The 20,265-nt window shown below is 40.1% G+C and overlaps 1 protein-coding gene across 4 annotated transcripts in view; it reads left to right on the top strand.

Annotated features, from left to right (window-relative positions):
* LOC124612678 (zinc finger protein 250-like) overlaps positions 1–17,608 on the top strand; it is a 154,648-nt gene extending 137,040 nt beyond the window's left edge. For all 4 annotated transcript variants that reach the window (XM_047141004.1, XM_047141003.1, XM_047141006.1 and 1 more), the window contains 2 exons: positions 747–1,217; positions 16,492–17,608. In XM_047141004.1, the coding sequence (XP_046996960.1) occupies positions 747–1,217; positions 16,492–16,875 (855 nt within the window). In that variant the 3' untranslated portion in view covers positions 16,876–17,608. The remainder of the gene's footprint in view (positions 1–746; positions 1,218–16,491) is intronic.
* The last annotated feature ends 2,657 nt before the right edge of the window (positions 17,609–20,265 follow it).

The following is a 20,265-nucleotide window of genomic DNA, read 5'->3' as shown; positions in this document are numbered from 1 at the left end:
GTGGTATCTGTCGGATATTATGGAAGTGAAGAAAAGTTTTTTAGTGGTTTCTTTCGTATACAGATAACAGGAAGAAGAAAGTTATTTTCCCTTGTCAGCAACTAGAATCAATTTGAACTAAACTGTAGTTGTTGTAAAAGCTAGTGTGTCGCATGATTCTGTTTTCCTTCGTATTTATCCAGTGGTTTGTTACTAAGTTTAGCGTATAGGCTATTAAGTGACAGGAGCATCACACTTGTAGAAACAACATTGTATCATCATAAGATGATCAAATAATCAATGAAAGATATTTTAAATTTTTAGGACTGCACTTGATTTTGCTCTATTAAATTGTGTGGTATTGTATTTTGTGATATTGTGTTTTCACAAAGGATGTCGATAGTCCAAAAAATGGTTTTCAGAACCAGTAAATTAAAAATTCAAAAAGGTGATAAAAATAAAACAATACTGTCATCAGTTAAAAATAAATCTGAGAATTGTTTTAAATGATAACATAAACTGCTTTTAGAAAGTGTGATAGAATTTGTTTATTTTTAACAAAACCCAAAGTTTCAAGTCTTTTAATTATGTTGTCTGAACTCTGTCAGTCAATGCTTGGTGATAGGAGAAGACAGGCTCGCTACACAGTCAAAAAATGTAGTTCTGCTTGTATCTCAGTTGATGGGAAATGATGTAAAGGTTTTAATGTTCTCCTTAGGAAAAGGTTTAGAAATAATTGGTTTTTTATTACTAAATTTTTCTTGCAGGTGCTGTCAACAAAAATATCATTGCGTTACCACATGATGACACATTCAGGCGAAAAGCCCTATGAATGCGATTTCTGCCATAAGAAGTTCACTATGAAGACAACTTTGGCTTATCACCGACGCACTCACACTGGTGAGAAACCATATCAGTGCCGTTTCTGTGACGATGCATTCCAGTCGAAGCAAGGACTTGTTATTCACGAGCGGCTGCACACTGGAGAGAAGCCATTTCCTTGTGAACATTGTCCAATGGCTTTCCGTTCCCGAGTTAATCTTAATCAGCACTTGGTTGTCCATTCAGAAGAAAGGCCCTTTACTTGCCCATATTGCAACAGAGGTTTTCGTCGCCGTGACACCCTTGATGTTCATGTGCGCACACACACAGGGGAACGACCTTATGGCTGTCAAGTGTGTGGCAGGCGTTTTAAGCAGAAGGGTGACTGCAATAAGCATCAGAAATCACATTTTAAGGTAAGAATCAGTGTACAATTTGACTACAGTATACTGAGCGAAGGTCAAAAATATATTGATATTTTTCTAACACTTTCCACAGAACATGTCAAAAGATGATGATCTGCACCGAAGAAGGAATAGATGATTTAAAAATTTAGTCATCTGACTTATATTTTACATGTGTTTTTTAGACTCATTGCTTACATTATCTATAAAATAATTGGTTGCTTGGGGCAGTGGAAAAGGCTTAAGATTAAAATGGGAGACTAGCAGTAAGATTAAGGTGGAAGAATAGTTGTCTAAGCCACTGCAACTGTAGCCTCTACCCAACAGTCCTGTCACTTCCTCCCAGTTCACCCTTCCATTTCATTGTCATCACGTGCAGCAAGAGCTTATTATGTTAAAACAAAATATTGGTGGTGTTAATTTATTTCAGCACTGTAGGGAAAAAATTGTGTGTTCGGACATATGTCCCATTTTGCTTAGATGTTGGACAATGTTTTTCATTTTACAATATCAAAACATTACCATAAATTTTTTGTTGATGAGTGGGCTACTGTTATTTGCACATGATTTTTTTTCATTATGAAAAATAAGTAAACTCATTGTTTTCTATAAAAGTCTGCATTTTATGTTCATAAAGTCTGGCCCCAGTGAGACTGTCAGGAGCAGGGAGAAATATAGGAATTCTGAAACTTATATTAAATGACTACCCAATTGTTAATTTATTGAAAGAATTATTATGCGCCAGTGACAACTGTGTGGTGAAACATTATGTGTCACAGGTAACAGGGATTGTAGTTTAAATGCCGGAGTTGTGAAGGATATACAAACCTCTATAGGGGCAAAGAAGGGAGGGGGAAACCTCATCATGTACCACTGAGATATTTCTTCAAGGTTTGAAGAGGAATGCATGTATAAATTCAGATACTGCTGTGTATTGATCTGAAATTATTAACTTGCTTCTCTTAAATTTTATATCCCTCTCGACAACCATTCCGTGGAGCACAGCATGCCTCCAAGGCAGGGATGTAGCTGCATGGAGTAACCTATGAACCAGTAGGTGCCGAAAAGTGTGACTGAACTCCCAGCATTGCCTCGGCTTGCAAAACCACTGTGTTCTTCCTCACTCAATTTCGAGGACTATTCAGAAAGTAGGGAGCGTTTTGGCATTTAAAAAAAAACTAAGTACAAGAAATACTTTTTATTATATACATCTGAAAGAGCGACTGACATACTACTTTTCCACATAGTCACCAAACACATTGAGGCACTTATCATAGCGATGGACAAGCTTTGAAACACCTTCGTTGTGAAATTCTGCCGCCTGAGACTTCAGCCAGTGAGTCACGCCCACCTGGAGCTTTGTGTCATCATCAAAGCGCTGCGTTGCAAGCCAGTTCTTCATCTTGGGAAACATGTGGAAGTCACATGGTGCAAGATTGGGGCTGTATGGCGGATGAGGGGAAAATTTCCCATTTAAATGAATTAAGGAGTTCTTTAGTGCGGTTTGCTGTGTGAGGTCGAGCAATGTCGTGCAAAAACAAAATTTTGGATGTCAGCTTTCCTCGGTGTTTGTTTTGAACTGCTCTTCTAAGGCTGTGCAAAGTTTGACAGTACCAGACAGAATTTATGGTTGCTCCATGGTTGAGAATAATAATTGAATCAATAAGAAGCACACCTTGTCTATCCGAAAACACTGTCGCCATCAACTTCTTTGCTGACAAGGTTTGCAAACATTGTCTTGGTTTTTGGGGGGACCTTGTGTGCCCCCACTCCATGGACTGTATTTTTGCCTCGCAATTAACGTGTTTCACCCAAGTCTCCGGTCACAATTTGATCCAGTAATGAATCACCATGTTTGTGGTAGGCCTCCAGAAATGTCAACGTTGCCTCCCATTCGCTGTTCTTTATGGTGCTCTGTAAGTATTTTGGGCACCCATTGTGCACAAAATTTGTGGTAGCCTAGCTTTTAAGTGACAATTTCAAACAAAAAAAGTCCGTGAAACTTGTGGTAAAGAAAGCGAAAGCTCCGTTAAGCGTGAAGCAATGGTTTTCACGAACCATTTCATCAACTTTAGCGACAAGATTGTCAGTCACAATGCTCAGATGTGCACTCATCTCTTCATCATGAACATTGGTTCCACCATTTTTAAACCGAATGCACCATTTCTGGACGGAACATAACACTCATTATTATGTTTCCGTACATTTCGCACAGTTCACTATAAATTTCTATAGTTTTTAGGTTTTTGCCAAAAAAACCTTACCACAGACTGCACCTCACATCTGGCAGGATTTTAGATTGCAGCGCACATTTCAAATTCGAATATTAAAAAAACCAGACGTGCAGAGATGTTCCTGCTGTCACAGATGGATACAGGCTGAGCTCCCGAACATGCACATACCAAAAGACACTGGATCGGCGTGCACCCAGCAGCATCAGATGGAAACGTTCCCTACCTTCTGAATAGCCCTGCACAGAAAATATGAAATCCCCACGCAGTATGTGTGACCAAACTCCTTAAACCAACTAATGAAAATTAATTGAATGTTTGGTGATCATAATTTGTCAATACTAAAAACATGTGCAACACATCGCTTTGCCGAAGTGGTATGTTACACACCACTATATACTGATAGGGTGGATTGAAGTCACCAAGAGACAAGATGATGTACACATGTTTGGTCTCAGCTGTATTAGGCTTGCTTGTGTATGCTGGGCTCTGAGTCAACTTTTATTCCTTATCATCTTATGGAAACAAAATAAAAAAATCATTATTTCTACAGAAAAAGAATCTCCATAGCATCATATGTGTGAGAAATTGTGCTTAAACAAGAAAGACATATATGGTCAACCACTGCCTTGTCTGGATCTTAGTGTTAAAATAACTCCTTAGTTGCCTTTAGTCTGGATTTTAGAGATGTCATTACACTATTGATAATCTGACTGTGCTGGTGGCAGCTTTATACTAGGCTGTCTTGTGCAAGAACCACTTCTTGTGTATTTTTTGCAAATTGAAAGGGCATGCAATTTTAGATGAAAGTGTAAAATCTTTGACAGTGCAATGTGTGGGACTTCCCGGGATGTCTTCATGTTTTTATGTGACCCTCCCTTTCCCTGTATTCTTTTAAATATCAAGTCAGTGACATAAAATTAGGTCATTGTATACAAGAGAACAGTGTCCTTGGTAGTAGCTACTTATAGTGCATTATCCACGATTGTAAAAAAAAAAAAAAAAAAAAAAGGATCAGTGCTCCTTATTTGTGGAATGTTCCAATTTTCTGCTCTTCTTCCAGCCATGTTGTTGTTGTTGTTGTTGTTGTTGTCTTCCTACATCTGTTTGAACCTGCTTACTGTAGTCTTCTTCTTGGCCTCCTCCTACAATTATTATCCCCCACACTTCCCTCCAGTACTAAATTGATGATTCCTTGATGTCTCAGAATATGTCCTATCGACCAGTCCCTTCTTTTAATCAAGTTATGACACAAATTTCTTTTCTCCCCAAGCCAGTTCAGTATGTCCTCATTAACAGGCTCAAAATTCTTGACTGAGAAGTCTGTATGTATTATTCTTAATCATTTGTGTCATGAGTTCAACCTTCCAGAAATTACAATCAGGAGACACCGTTTTAAATTGTAAAGAATTTCTGAGATACACACATTTTGGGTGGTGAACTTAAGCCGATTGCCACACTTGAGGGATCTCACAGCTTGGGCACTATAAATGGAAGACAGTTTAAAGTGAGTGAGTTACAAGATAAGGGGAGCAGACCAAATTTCTGCATCAACATATATACTCTGCTAGCCACCAGGTGGTGTGTGGCGGAGGGCACAATTTGCGCCAAAGTCATATTTCCCCCACTCTGCTCCACTCGCGGACCGTGCGAATGAAAAACGACTGTCTGAACGCCTCAGTACAAGCTCTAATTTCCCTTATCTTTGAATGGTGATCATTGCGCGATTTGAAAGTTGGTGGTAATAATATATGCTCTACATCCTTGGTGAAGATTGGATTTCGGAATTTAGTGAGCAGCCCCTTCCATTTAGCGCGCCGTCTATCTGCAAGTGTGTCCCACTTCAAACTTTCTATGAGATTTGTAACGCTCTCGCGATGGCTAAATGTACCAGTCACTAATCTTGCCCCTCTTCTTTGGACCTCCTCAATCTCTTGATTCGGACGCAACTGGTAAGGGTCCCATACAGACAAACAATACTCTAAGACTGGACGAACTAACGTATTGTAAGCTATTTCCTTTGTTGAAGGCTTGCATCTCTTCAGGATTTCCGTACCCGTTACTTGGGTAATCTGATAATTCCATTTAAGATCTTTTCGAATAGTCACACCCAGATTCTTGACAGTTGTTACCGCTTCCAAAGACTGGGCATTTATTTTGTACTCGTACATTAATGGGGATTTTCGCCTTGTTATACGCAGTAGGTTACACTTACTAATATTGAGAGATAACTGCCAGTCATTACACGACGCATTAATTTTCTGCAAATCCTCATTGATTTGTTCACACCTTTCGTGTGATACTACTTTCCTGTAGACTACATCAATTGGAAAACAGTCTAATGCCGCTGTCAGTACCATCAATCCGATCGTTTATGTAAATCGTAAAAAGCAGCTGATCTATTATGCTGCCCTGGGGCACACCTGACACTTGTTTCTGTTGAAGTCACCCCATTCAGGACAACATACTGCTCCCTGTCTGTTAGAAAATTTTCTATCCAAGCGGATATGTCATTGGATAGACTGTAAGCGCGCACTTTTTGGAGCAGGTGACAGTACGGAACGGAGTCAAACACCTTTCAAAAGTTGAGAAATATGGCATCAACTTGGGAGCCGGTATCTAGAGCCTGTTGTATATCATGCACAAAGAGGGCCAGCTGTGTCTCGGACGACTGCTGTTTCCTAAAACTGTGCTGGTTTCTGCAGATGAGCTTCTCAGAGCCTGGGAAGGTCATTATGTCTGAACACAAAATATGTTCCATGATTCTACAACAAATCAATGTCAGTGAAATTGGCCGGTAATTTTGTGCATCCGATTTTCTACCCTTTTTATAGATTGCTATGACCTGGTCCCTCTTCCAGTCCCGTGGAACTTTCCGCTGTTCCAATAATCTCTGATAGATGATGGATAAGAATGGTGCTATATTTGTAGCATAGTCAACATGTAATCTTACGGGGATACCGTCTCGGCCAGATGCCTTCCTGGTGTCTAAGGATCTTAACTGTTTTACAATTCCAGATACACTAAACACTATATCAGCCATCCTTGCATTTGTTTGATAATTGAAAGGGGGAATGGTGTTGCAGTCCTCTACTGTAAACGTGTTTTTGAAAGCTAGGTTTAGAATTTCGGCCTTCTGTTTATCATCATCAGTTACATTACCCATACTGTCAGCAAGAGAAGGTATTGATTTATTTATAGTGTTCATAGATTTTATGTACGACCAAAATTTTTGGGGGCTATTTTTAGAATCTGCAGATAAAATATTGCTTTCAAATTCGTTAAAAGAATCTCTCATTGTCCTTCTGATAGCTGCTTTCATTTCGCATAATTTCTGTTTCAAGGCAGTGTCTACGTTTAAAACGACTGTGCAAAATTCTCTGCTTTCTCAGCAACTTCCTAATGTGTTTGTTGTACCAAGGTGGATCTTTTCCATTCCCTATAGTTTTGCTAGACACATACTTCTCTAGCACATGGTGGACAATACCTTTAAATTCCCCTCAAAGATGCTCAGTATCTTTGTGTCCCGTGGTGAATGCTTGGAGCTGACTATGAAGATATTCATTAATGACACTTTTATTTGCATTCCCAAACAAGAAAACTCTACAGTGTTTCTTTGGTTTTTTTGCAACTTCCACTGACATAGAAGCCACAATGACATTATGGTCGCTAATACCTTCTTCTAGATTAACTTCCTCAAAAAGATCAGGTCTGTTTGTCACCAAGATATCTAATATGTTCCCATCTCGAGTTGGTTTCCTAACCAATTGCACTTGTAGAATAACTTTACACCAATCTTTGCTAAAAAAAAAACCCATGTGCACGCCACAAGTACTGTGTTACCCATGTAGCTGCTTCCTGTGTGTAATGCACCCCTGATATATCGAGGGGTATCCTACAACCTTCCACCCCATAGCGTATGTTGAGGAATCTACAACCATTTCGTCACAAAGTCGACATAGCCTCTGGTTTAGATTCTCCACTTGACTCCAAACCAGAGGACCCCGGTCCAACCTCGATAAGATGCTGCAGATCGTCAGCTTGGCTTCCACTCCTTGAGAGATGGAGGCCGCCTTCACCAATTTAGCCTGCCGTCGAAAGGACCCAAGGATTTCCTCAGAACCCCGACGACAGGCATCGTTGGTGCCGACATATGCAACAATATGCAGCTGGCTGCACCCTGCACGCTCCATAGCTGCTGGAAGAACCTCTTCCACATCCCGGACAAGGCCCCCCGGCAAGGACACTGAGTGAACGTTGGACTTATTCCCCGCCCTAGTCGCTATGTTCCTGAGGGTCTCCGTGACCCACCTAACATTGGAGCTCCCAATAACTAACAAACCCCTACCCCCACGTACCTGTCCGTACCTTGCTGAAGGAGCGGCCACTATCCTGGCAGAAGGTGCATTCTGATCTTGCTCAGTGATAGGCGGTAAATCATCAAGTGGAGCAGAACTGATATCTGGCGTTCTGCAAGGTTGTGTCATAGGCCATCTGCTGTTCCTGATTTACGTAAATTATCTAGGTAATAATCAGAGCAGCCCCCTTAGATTGTTTGCAGATGACACTGTAATTTACCATCTAGTAAAGTCATCATATGATCAATTCCAATTACAAAACGATCTAGAGAGAATTTCTGTATGGTGTAAAAAGTGGCAGTTGGCACTAAACAAAGAAAAGTGCGAGATCATCCACATGGGTACTAAAAGAAATACGATAAATTTTGGGTGTACGATAAATTGCACAAATCTAAGGGCTGACAATTCGACTAAATACCTAGGCATTACAATTATGAGCAACTTAAATTAGAAAGACCACATAGATAATATTGTGGGGAAGGCGAAACAAAGACTGCTCTATGTTGGCAGAACACTTAGAAGATGCGACAAACCCACATTAACCCACATTAAACTTGTCCATCCTCTGCTGGAATATTGCTGCGCGGTGTGGGACCCTTACCAGGTAGGAATGACGGAGGACATCGAAAAAGTGCAAAGAAGGGCATCTTGTTTCGTGTTACTGCACAATAAAGGTGAAAGTGTCACTGATACGATACACGAGTTGGGGTGGCAGTCACTGAAACAAAGGCGATTTTCTTTGCAGTGAGATCTATTCATGAACTTTTGATCTCCAACTTTCTTTTCCGAATGCGAAAATATTTTGTTGACACCCACCTACATAGGTAGAAATGATCATAATAATAAAATAAGAGAAATCAGAGCTTGAACGGAAAGATTTAGGTGTTCCTTTTTCCCACACAACGTTCGAGAGTGGAATGATAGAGAAGTAGTATGAAAATAGTTCGATAAATCCTCTGCCAGGCACTTAAATGTGAATTGCAGAGTAACCATGTAAGTGTAGACATAGACGTAAAGTTCCAGTCAGCTATGTCTTACCACCATAAGTGCACTGAGCCCTTCATAATACTTTCAAACCTATACCTGCCTTCCAAAACAAGTAATGCACTCCCTGCAACATTCTGTATCATCCCTTGCCATTGGTCACAGAGTAGCAGTAGCCAGACTAGGGAATTAATGTCCCATGCGTAGGCTGCTGTTAACACCACTTCACAAACAGATGCATCTGGAGTGTGGTGCCATGATTCACAGACTGTTCAGTATGGTGGCAACCTGGTAAGAGGTCCATTTTTCCAGTGTTTTGGAGAGTCACAGTGATATTACTCCGGGCATCAAGATGAGGAGAGGCATCGTGTATGACTTCAGGTCACATACAGTACTGACTGAAGGGAACTCTTACTGTATAGTGGTATGACACAATCCTGCATTGTTCTCATATGTTACCTACCTCTGCAACAGTATCGTGGTGCCATTTTTTCAACAGGACAGTGTTTGGTCCACACATTGCAGGTGTCCCTATGAAATTTCCTTTCTCCTTTGCAGGGTAAAAATTCATTCTGGAAATAATGCCTTTAGATGTGATTAAACTCAAACTATATCATGTATTCAAGGAGTGCTACTCCAGCAAGGTTTGTAGGATACCTTCTGTTAAGTCTGGAAAGTCAGAGAGAGATACTGGTGGAAGCAAATGTGCGAGAGCAGATTGTTAGTCGTGCCTAGATAGCTCAGTTGGTAAGAGCATTGGCCATTGAAGTGGACATTTTGGGTTTGAGTCCCAGCTCAGCACACATTTTAACCTGCCAGAAAGTTTCAAAAACATTGCACAGTCCATTGCAGAGTGAAAATTCATTCTGGTCTTATGTTTGTATTTGATGTCAACACATTTCTCTTTTTTAGGAAAGCTTTTCTTGTTGTTGACAGTATGCATTTTATATCCTCATTAACCCTGACAACATATGTTGCTGCCCAAATAGCAAAGCTCATGTGCTACTTTTAGCATTTCAGTTCATAATGTAAGTCTCTCAGCATCACATGACTTAATTTAACTTCACTCATTACCCTTGTTTTACTTTATTTATGTCCACCTTATAATCTGTTTTCAAGGCTTTATCCATTCCATTCAATTGCTATTCCAAGAATTGTGCCATCTCTGATAATTAATGCTTCATTGAAAACCTTAAATTTCAGGAAGAAAAATAAAAACTTTAACATGCTATCTAAATTTTCCTTAGTTTCGTTTATTGCCTGCTCAATGTATGGATTGAATAATATGATGGATAGGCTACCCTACTCAATTTCTACCTGCTTTGTCGAGTAGTAGGCAACCTATCACTTCCTGTATTTTATCTGTGATACTGAGAGAAATTCAATGAGTGTATGCTAGTCAACATTGTCAGCAGATTGTATTTAATGTGTCGATGTTATTGTTATTCTCAGTCTGAAGATTGGTTTGATGCAGCTGTCATCGGTAGACTATCCTGTGCATGTTCTTCATCTCTACATAACTACTGTTACAGCATCCACAAATATTTATATCCTTTCACATTTGCAGTAGGCTCTCCGCTTCCTCTTACTTTTAACAACATTGAAAACAGTCTTTCTGTCATGTTGACACTTTCTTCTGATTTCTCACTGCTTTGTACATTATTGTTAGTGACCTTTCCTTCCCCTTTTCTCCCCTCAGTTCTATCCAGCTCATCCTCCCTATTGGAACACCCTTCTTATGTCTCATTTTCCTTCCTCTAGAGCAGGGCTTAACAACTGGCCCGTTTTGAGAGCGAGTACTCGCGTCTGCTCAGGCACGTGCTCGCGAGCAGGTGCAAGGTCGCGGAGTAGGGAGGGAGGGGAAATGCGTGCGCACGTATGAATAGGACCGCAGCGTGCCTATTGAATTTTTGCCGACTGTGTAACGTTAAAAGTACTGCGATCAGCTCTAACAGTCACTTCGCTGGTTAAGAATAATGTCAAGTCGCCGTTGTGTAACCCCAACCATGCTTTCGCAGTTCAACCCCCATTGGGAGGAATTGTATCTGTTTACAGAAAAAGATGGTGTTGCAAAATGTTTAGTATGTCACAAAATGCTGAAGTCTTTTAGGAAATTTAATTTGCAACGACATTATATGTCGTACGACGCGAAAGACTTACGGAAGTGGAAAATGTAATGGACCAGATCGTGCACAGGAAGTTATTAAACTTAAAAGGAAGCTATCCGAAGAAGATCTGGATGACGAAGAAAAATCAACTGAGGCAGCTCTCAGAGTGAGCTACAAAATTGCTTTCTTTTTAGCAAAATCCCTGCGCCCCTTCACTGATGCTGATTTAATAAGAGATGTTTGGTAGTTGCAGCGGAACATTTGTGTCCATCTCAAGTTGAACAGTTTCGGATTGTGCCATTATCTGACATGACCATTATGCGTCGCATACAGGACATGGCAGACGACGTCCAGATCCACCTTGCAAATATCTATAAAGATTTTATGGCGTATTCTCTAGCTCTGGACGAAAGTGTTGATATAACTGGAACAGCGCAGCTTTCCATATTTATTAGAGGTGTTAATAGAGATCTTCGGGTGAGGAAGGAGCTCCTCGATGTAGTAGCCATGAAGAACACTACAGCCGGAGGTGATATTTTAAGTAGTATTGAAGAAAGTGTTGAAAATATAGGATTGTCGTGGAATTCTTTAGTTTCAATGTCTAAGGACGGTGCACCAGCGATGACGAAAAAAATTAGGTTTCGTTGCGCTGTTGAAGGAGAAGACCGTGCCGAATGAAATAAGGGGCGTTCACAGTGTGATCCACCAGGAAAACTTATGTGCAAAGAGTATCACTCTAAAAAATGTGATGAGTGTTGTTGTTCGTACAACCAATTATATGAGGAAGCATGGGCTACAACACAGACAATTTAAAAGCATTCTTGAGGATGTAGAAAGCCAGTATGGTAGCCTGCCTTATTACAGCGAGGTCCGCTGGCTTAGTCGTGGCAAATTATTAAATCGAATTTTTGCCTATTAGATGAGGTAAATATGTTCATGGAAATAAATAACATGTTGTTGTTGTTGTGGTCCTCAGTTCTGAGACTGGTTTGATGCAGCTCTCCATGCTACTCTATCCTGTGCAAGCTTTTTCATCTCCCAGGACCTACTGCAACCTACATCCTTCTGAATCTGCTTAGTGTATTCATCTCTTGGTCTCCCTCTACGATTTTTACCCTCCACGCTGCCCTCCAATACTAAATTGGTGATCCCTTGATGCCTCAGAACATGTCCTACCAACCGATCCCTTCTTCTGGTCAAGTTGTGCCACAAACTTCTCTTCTCCCCAATCCTATTCAATACTTCCTCATTAGTTATGTGATCTACCCATCTAATCTTCAGCATTCTTCTGTAGCACCACATTTCGAAAGCTTCTATTCTCTTCTTGTCCAAACTATTTATCGTCCGTGTTTCACTTCCATACATGGCTACACTCCATACGAATACTTTCAGAAATGACTTCCTGACACTTAAATCAATACTGGATGTTAACAAATTTCTCTTCTTCAGAAACGCTTTCCTTGCCATTGCCAGCCTACATTTTATATCCTCTCTACTTCGACCATCATCAGTTATTTTGCTCCCCAAATAGCAAAACTCCTTTAGTACTTGAAGTGTCTCATTTCCTAATCTAATTCCCTCAGCATCACCCGACTTAATTAGACTACATTCCATTATCCTTGTTTTGCTTTTGTTGATGTTCATCTTATATCCTCCTTTCAAGACACTGTCCATTCCATTCAACTGCTCTTCTTGGTCCTTTGCTGTCTCTGACAGAATTACAATGTCATCGGCGAACCTCAAAGTTTTTATTTCTTCTCCATGAATTTTAATACCTACTCCGAGTTTTTCTTTTGTTTCCTTTACTGCTTGCTCAATATACAGATTGAACAACATCGGGGAGAGGCTACAACCCTGTCTTACTCCCTTCCCAAACACTGCTTCCCTTTCATGTCCCTCGACTCTTATAACTGCCATGTGGTTTCTGTACAAATTGTAAATAGCCTTTCGCTCCCTGTATTTTACCCCTGCCGCCTTTAGAATTTGAAAGAGAGTATTCCAGTCATCATTGTCAAAAGCTTTCTCTAAGTCTACAAATGCTAGAAACGTAGGTTTGCCTTTCCTTAATCTTTCTTCTAAGATAAGTCGTAAGGTCAGTATTGCCTCACGTGTTCCAGTGTTTCTACGGAATCAAAACTGATCTTCCCCGAGGTTGGCTTCTACTAGTTTTTCCATTCGTCTGTAAAGAATTCGTGTTAGTATTTTGCAGCTGTGACTTATTAAACTGATAGTTTGGTAATTTTCACATCTGTCAACACCTGCTTTCTTTGGGATTGGAATTATTATATTCTTCTTGAAGTCTGAGGGTATTTCGCCTGTTTCATACCTCTTGCTCACCAGATGGTAGAGTTTTGTCAGGACTGGCTCTCCCAAGGCCGTCAGTAGTTCCAATGGAATGTTGTCTACTCCGGAGGCCTTGTTTCGACTCAGGTCTTTCAGTGCTCTGTCAAACTCTTCACGCAGTATCATATCTCCCATTTCATCTTCATCTACATCCTCTTCCATTTCCATAATATTGTCCTCAAGTACATCGCCCTTGTATAGACCCTCTATATACTCCTTCCACCTTTCTGCTTTCCCTTCTTTGCTAAGAACTGGGTTTCCATCTGAGCTCTTGATATTCATACAAGTCGTTCTCTTATCTCCAAAGGTCTCTTTAATTTTCCTGTAGGCAGTATCTGTCTTACCCCTAGTGAGATAGGCCTCTACATCCTTACATTTGTCCTCCAGCCATCCCTGCTTAGCCATTTTGCACTTCCTGTCAATCTCATTTTTGAGACGTTTGTATTCCTTTTTGCCTGCTTCATTTAGTGCATTTTTATATTTTCTCCTTTCATCAATTAAATTCAATATTTCTTTTGTTACCCAAGGATTTCTACTAGCCCTCGTCTTTTTACCTACTTGATCCTCTGCTGCCTTCGCTACTTCATCCCTCAAAGCTACCCATTCTTCTTCTACTGTATTTCTTTCCCCCATTCCTGTCAATTGTTCCCTTATGCTCTCCCTGAAACTCTGTACAACCTCTGGTTCTTTCAGTTTATCCAGGTCCCATCTCCTTAAATTCCCACCTTTTTGCAGTTTCTTCAGTTTTAATCTACAGGTCATAACCAATAGATTGTGGTCAGAGTCCACATCTGCCCCTGGAAATGTCTTGCAATTTAAAACCTGGTTCCTAAATCTCTGTCTTACCATTATATAATCTATCTGATACCTTTTAGTATCTCCAGGGTTCTTCCATGTATACAACCTTCTTTCATGATTCTTAAACCAAGTGTTAGTTATGATTATGTTGTGCTCTGTGCAAAATTCTACCAGGCGGCTTCCTCTTTCATTTCTTAGCCCCAATCCATATTCACCTACTATGTTTCCTTCTGTCCCTTTTCCTACACTCGAATTCCAGTCACCCATGACTATTAAATTTTCGTCTCCCTTCACAATCTGAATAATTTCTTTTATTTCATCATACATTTCTTCAATTTCTTCGTCATCTGCAGAGCCAGTTGGCATATAAACTTGTACTACTGTAGTAGGTGTGGGCTTCGTATCTATGTTGGCCACAATAATGCGTTCACTATGCTGTTTGTAGTAGCTTACCCGTATTCCTATTTTCCTATTCATTATTAAACCTACTCCTGCATTACCCCTATTTGATTTTGTGTTTATAACCCTGTAGTCACCTGACCAGAAGTCTTGTTCCTCCTGCCACCGAACTTCACTAATTCCCACTATATCTAACTTCAACCTATCCATTTCCCTTTTTAAATTTTCTAACCTACCTGCCCGATTAAGGGATCTGACATTCCACGCTCCGATCCGTAGAACGCCAGTTTTCTTTCTCCTGATAACATCCTCTTGAGTAGTCCCCGCCCAGAGATCCAAATGGGGGACTATTTTACCTCCGGAATATTTTACCCAAGAGGACGCCATCATCATTTAATCATACAGTAAAGCTGCATGCCCTGGGGAAAAATTACGGCTGTAGTTTCCCCTTGCTTTCAGCCGTTCGCAGTACCGGCACAGCAAGGCCGTTTTGGTTATTGTTACAAGGCCAGATCAGTCAATCATCCAGACTGTTGCCCTCTTCAGGAACCACAAGTTTGTTTGGCCTCTCAACAGATACCCCTCCGTTGTGGTTGCACCTATGGTACGGCTATCTGTATCGCTGAGGCACGCAAGCCTCCCCACCAACGGCAAGGTCCGTGGTCCATAGGGGGGGGATAAATAACATGTGTGTTCCTGAATTGAAAGAGCCTTCATGGAAATGTGATCTCGCGTTCTTAGCAGATTTAACTAGCCATCTGAATGCATTGAACATTTCACTACAAGGTAAAGATCTGCTAATTACTCATTTCATACATCGAATACGAGCTTTTAAAATGAAATTGACACTTTGGGTGAGTCAGCTGGAAACAGGAAATCTAGCTCATTTTCGTAAATTATCATCCATGCAAGATGTTCACAAAGACTGTGAACGTTATTCACATAGTTTAGTTGCCCTTAAGGAAGAATTTGATCAACGCTTTCAAGATCTGACAGCACTAGACAGTGATTCTGATCTGTTCTCCTCTCCGTATTCAGCGAATATTGAAGAGATTCGTCCTGAGCTGCAACTAGAAATTATTGACCTGCAGTGTGACAGAGAATACAGAGACAAATTTCAGAACAAGTAAAACATTTTGGAATTTTACAGACACTTCCCTCAGGATAGATTTCCTCATTTGCACAAACTGGCGGCTACAATAATATCAATGTTCGGTTCCATGTATGTTTGTGAATAACTGTTCTCTGCAATGAAATGTAACAAGACGCGCCTGAGAAACGCATTGTCTGATCGAAATTTAAACTGCACACTGCGCCTACGATGTACAAGAACAATTACTCCGCACATAGATGCAATTGTAAAGGGCAAAAAGTACAAGATAACAGAGAATCCCACACTTCAGTGACACCTTTTGTTGTGTAACAGTTCACAAATTAATACGAAAGTAGAGGCATACACTAAGCTAATAAAATTATGTGGCACGTGTACATTCTCCTTTATTTGTTTCATTTGTCACAGTAATAATTCGTTAGTGATATCCCTGCAGGTGGCCGCAGATATACATTGACTGGCAGCAGCTGTTGTGTGTGCCCCACGTGACTCTCCGCTCTGGTCCGGTAGTGGGGGTAGCGTGCTTGCGCTGCTCCGTGCTCGCGCCTTGCTGCTCACAGCTTGCTCCGCGAGCATGTATGTTGTGAAGCCCTGCTCTAGAGTAAAAAAATCATCACTTCAAGTTATTGCTATCAGTTACCCCACAGTCTTGAAAGTGATGTCTCTTCCACTTCCAATCTTTTTAAACAAATTGCATTATTTGAAAGCCAGTCAGCTCTTTAAGTTATGCACTATGTGTCTTTTTTCATCATTTCTGATGCCTCTGTAATAAACATTTTGCCCCACCTCTCACAACAACTCTACTCCGGGGAAGGGAAGGGAAAGGGGGGGGGGGGGGGCGGCTCTCCTGTTATGCCACTCATATTGTCTAAGGCATAAAGACATTTTGTAGTGACTTTTATAGATGCTCATGGAAAGAAATTAATAATTACTTGGTTAACTTTACTATTACAGGACTCTGATGTTCCAATAGATGTGCCAGTGAAAAGTGGGAGAGGAGCGCACAGTAGTCGTGCAGATCAAGCAAAAATGATAATTCCAGGTGCAGCTGCAAGTACTGTTTCTCAGCAATCTATACAAGAGGATACAGCACCAGCTGAAAGCTATGCTTGTGCTTTATGTGGAGTAGTCTTTGATAACAAGTTTGAAACAGAACAGCACTTTGAATCATTCCATTCTGTTGGGGAGGGAGCACCAGAAACAATTATCATTAGCACAGACAATATTGTAGCCCCCGAAAATGGGATTGTGTTGTCAGAAATAGCCATAGTTGGAAATGAACAGGATAACATTATACTCCCTGACTATGCCACTGAAGCAGATAACAACAGTCAGTAATAACAAGCTGTCCAGTAAGTTATTAGTTTGTGAGTGTGCAGTGTTATGTACACTATTACTCCGTCATTGTCCCAGTATTTTGTCAATGAAAATGGATTATTTTAAAGATGCAATTTTAGATTTATGTAGTTTTTGTGTGTTCTGTTATTAATCAGAATAGATTTTAAGTTGCAATGAGTACAATAGTAATTTTTCAGCAATTCCTGTTTTAAGGAATTATGTACAATTGTAAATACAATGCATTGTTTTTAATGGAGTTCTAGAAAACTGTGCACAAACTGTCGAGTATATTTTGGCCCGAGGCAATGGACCTGAATGACCACTTACTACATTTTTTGTTTATTATACAGTTGATTTGTAAAAAGATACAATTTAATGTTTATATACTGAATATGTCATAGTACAATCAAAACAGTTCAACTTTGTGATGTGACAGATTTTAATTGTATGTAGTTTATAGAAACAGGAATGGATGTCAAGTCTTAGGCTTGGCAAGCATATCAGAAATATCTCTTTCTGTTTCAAAAGAAGAAGGCTCCGGTCATTGATGTGTCATGCAAGAGAGTAAATGGATGAAAGAGCATATTTTTGGATTATAAAAGTTCTCCTTGATTTGTGCAGAATTCAGTGGTTGCCTTAAGCACTCTTCACTTTCTTACTCTATATGAATATGTATGTACATATTTTATATCATTGTTCAACATTTTGTCAGGAAAAAATTAATAAACAAAGTTCACTTAATGAATTTTCCAGTGGAAAGACCACAATTTTTTTATTATATTATAATATTGGATAATTTTTTCATGATTTATAGTTGTGTACATTTGTGTTTCTACCTGATGAAGATTTACATTGTATGGCACTAATTTCATCCCTCTTTAAATACTGGTGCCAAAACCTCTGCATCAGTAAATAAATTAAAAGAAAAGGTAGAAGAATGTAAACATTATGCCATATATTCTTTCGTGTTTGCTGTTATCTCATTTAAATCCTGTCTGCCTAATAAACTACGAAACTAGAGTGAGACAACAGCAAACGCGGAAAAATATACGTATCATGTCATGTTTATATTTGTATTATTCTTATGCTCAATAGTGATACAGTCAGAAATGAAGCACAGCAACTGCCCAGATTTTTAAATCTAAGATGACTAATTTCTGTGCAGAATGTAATGTACTAAAGAGGCATCTGCAAAGATTTTCAAATGGAGAAAAATTTTCGCTAAACTCTCGTTCAGAACATCATCTATCATACACAGTCTATTATTTGCTTCTTGTTGATCATTATCAAACAAAGCAGCAGTGTAAGTACTAACAAATAGCAGTCTCTTGCCATTGTTTCGCTAATGAGACAATTCCTCTCCTTTTTGATTGTAAGTGGTGGTAGCGTGCACAAAAGCAAGCTATGCTGCAAGTGGCTACAGGTCGTAAACACGCATTATCAGAATGCCACAAACAATGCATGATACAATGCATTTTCAGCTTAGAGTGACGCAAACACCTATATCAAAGAGAACGGCACTTATCAGATCAAAGCAAAATAAGCAATCGATTCAAACCAGACGAAGCACATGAAAAAGGAAGGGTACCCGTATCCATACGGGTATCCATCCTGACACATAGCAGTAGCTACTTGGTAAAGCTTAACTGTTAAGATTATGACTCGAACGAAACTACTGTAGCTGTATCTTCATCCATTTGACTGAAATTGTGTCTCATGTTACAATGGACCAACCTTGTTTTGACTAGGAGGTGCAGTCTAAAACTTTACTCTCCCCTTGAATTTCGAGTCTCAAATTTCAGGTGTGGCTTAGACTCGGGAAATTTTTTTTCCCTTTATTTCGAGTTTCATTTTTCAGGTGCGGCTTAATTCGAGTAAATATGGTATCTGCAAAAGGCAGGCAGTCAGATTGCTCTCAGTGCAACATACGAGGAGGAGGTAAATTATGGTTTAACTCAATGTAACAAAGAAGCCAAGGTAATATAGGAAGGGTGTGGAGAATGTATGCAATGATGGATCATCCAGGATTGACTGTAATACGCATATGAGGATAGGTCACTAAGTGGTGATACAGCATATAGAAAAGTGCTTAGCTTTCAGACAGAATTATCCTCGCAGTTTAACATAAACAAATCCCCCCCATCTCTCTCTCTCTCTCTCTCTCTCTCTCTCTCTCTCTCTCTCTCTCTCTCTCCCCCCCCCCCCCCAAATCCCTCCCTCCCTCTCCCCCGCCCTCCCTCCCATCCCTCAAAACCACTGTGAGGTGCATGGCAGAGGGTGCGCTCCATTGTACCAGTTATTAGGGTTTCTTCCTGTCCCATTCATGTATGGAGTGTACTAAGAATGATTGTTTAAATACCTCCGTGCATACAGCAATTATTCCAGTCTTATCCTCATGATCCCTATGTGTGGGATATGTAGTATATCCCTAGGGTAATTATTTAAAGCTAGTTCTTGAAACTTTGTTAACAGACTTTCTAGGGATAGTTTACATCTGTGTTCAAGAGCCTCCCAATTTAGTTCCTTCAGTCTGTTGCTGCTGTTTCTGCCAGTTGTTGCTATGCATAGTTTTCAGAACCAATACTTTGTGGCGTGGCCCATACACTGTGCGACTGAGTGTGCAGATTTTTTATTTTGAGGTGGGTGTTTTTTGTCAGGTTTAATTACTTCAAACATTGTTGCTAGATGTCATTATTGATACTGCTTCGAATCTGGGGGTTTCACTGCCCTTATGTTGTTGGGCCCGGTCCTCAGACAGAAACACAGTGCGAGTGTCTTCAATACTGTGCTCGGGTGTTGTTTTGAGTTTTCTGTCAAGTTTCCATTCACTATGGTGTACAAGAAGGATCAACAAGTGTTTCTTTTATTGAACTATGCGAAAACCGAATCTTATATGGTAGGTCAGCTTGAATTCATACGAAAATTTCCTGGTGAGCATGTTCCCAATGGTTTGACGTTACACAGATTAGTGAAGAAATTTCAAGAGGCTAGATCTGTGCTACACAAACGTAGGCCTAGAGAACCAAGAAATTTAACCGAAAATAAATTAGACTAGGAAAGGGAGGCCTTGGGAAGAAGTCTGAGAAAAATTCTGTGCTGCTTGGCACTTCACACTGGTGTGTCAAGAACGTCTGAACGTCTGCTCATAGAGCTTTGCACAAAGTGAAATTGAAACTGTACAAAATAACAGTAGTGCATCAACTGAGGAATTCAGATACTGTTGTTCGACATTGTTATTGCAACTGGCTGTTACAGTGTGTGCACGATGGTGAAGTTGATCCTGAGATGACTTTTTTTCTGATGAAGCAATGCCGCATTTGTCAGAGCATGTAAATTCTCAGAGCAATCTGTGTTGGAGCTCTGAGAATCCTCATGCATTACAACCAACTC

The sequence above is a fragment of the Schistocerca americana genome, chromosome 4, assembly GCF_021461395.2.
Source record: "Schistocerca americana isolate TAMUIC-IGC-003095 chromosome 4, iqSchAmer2.1, whole genome shotgun sequence".
Taxonomy (NCBI): Eukaryota; Metazoa; Arthropoda; class Insecta; order Orthoptera; family Acrididae; genus Schistocerca; species Schistocerca americana.
This window is presented reverse-complemented; position numbering and strand designations above follow the sequence as displayed.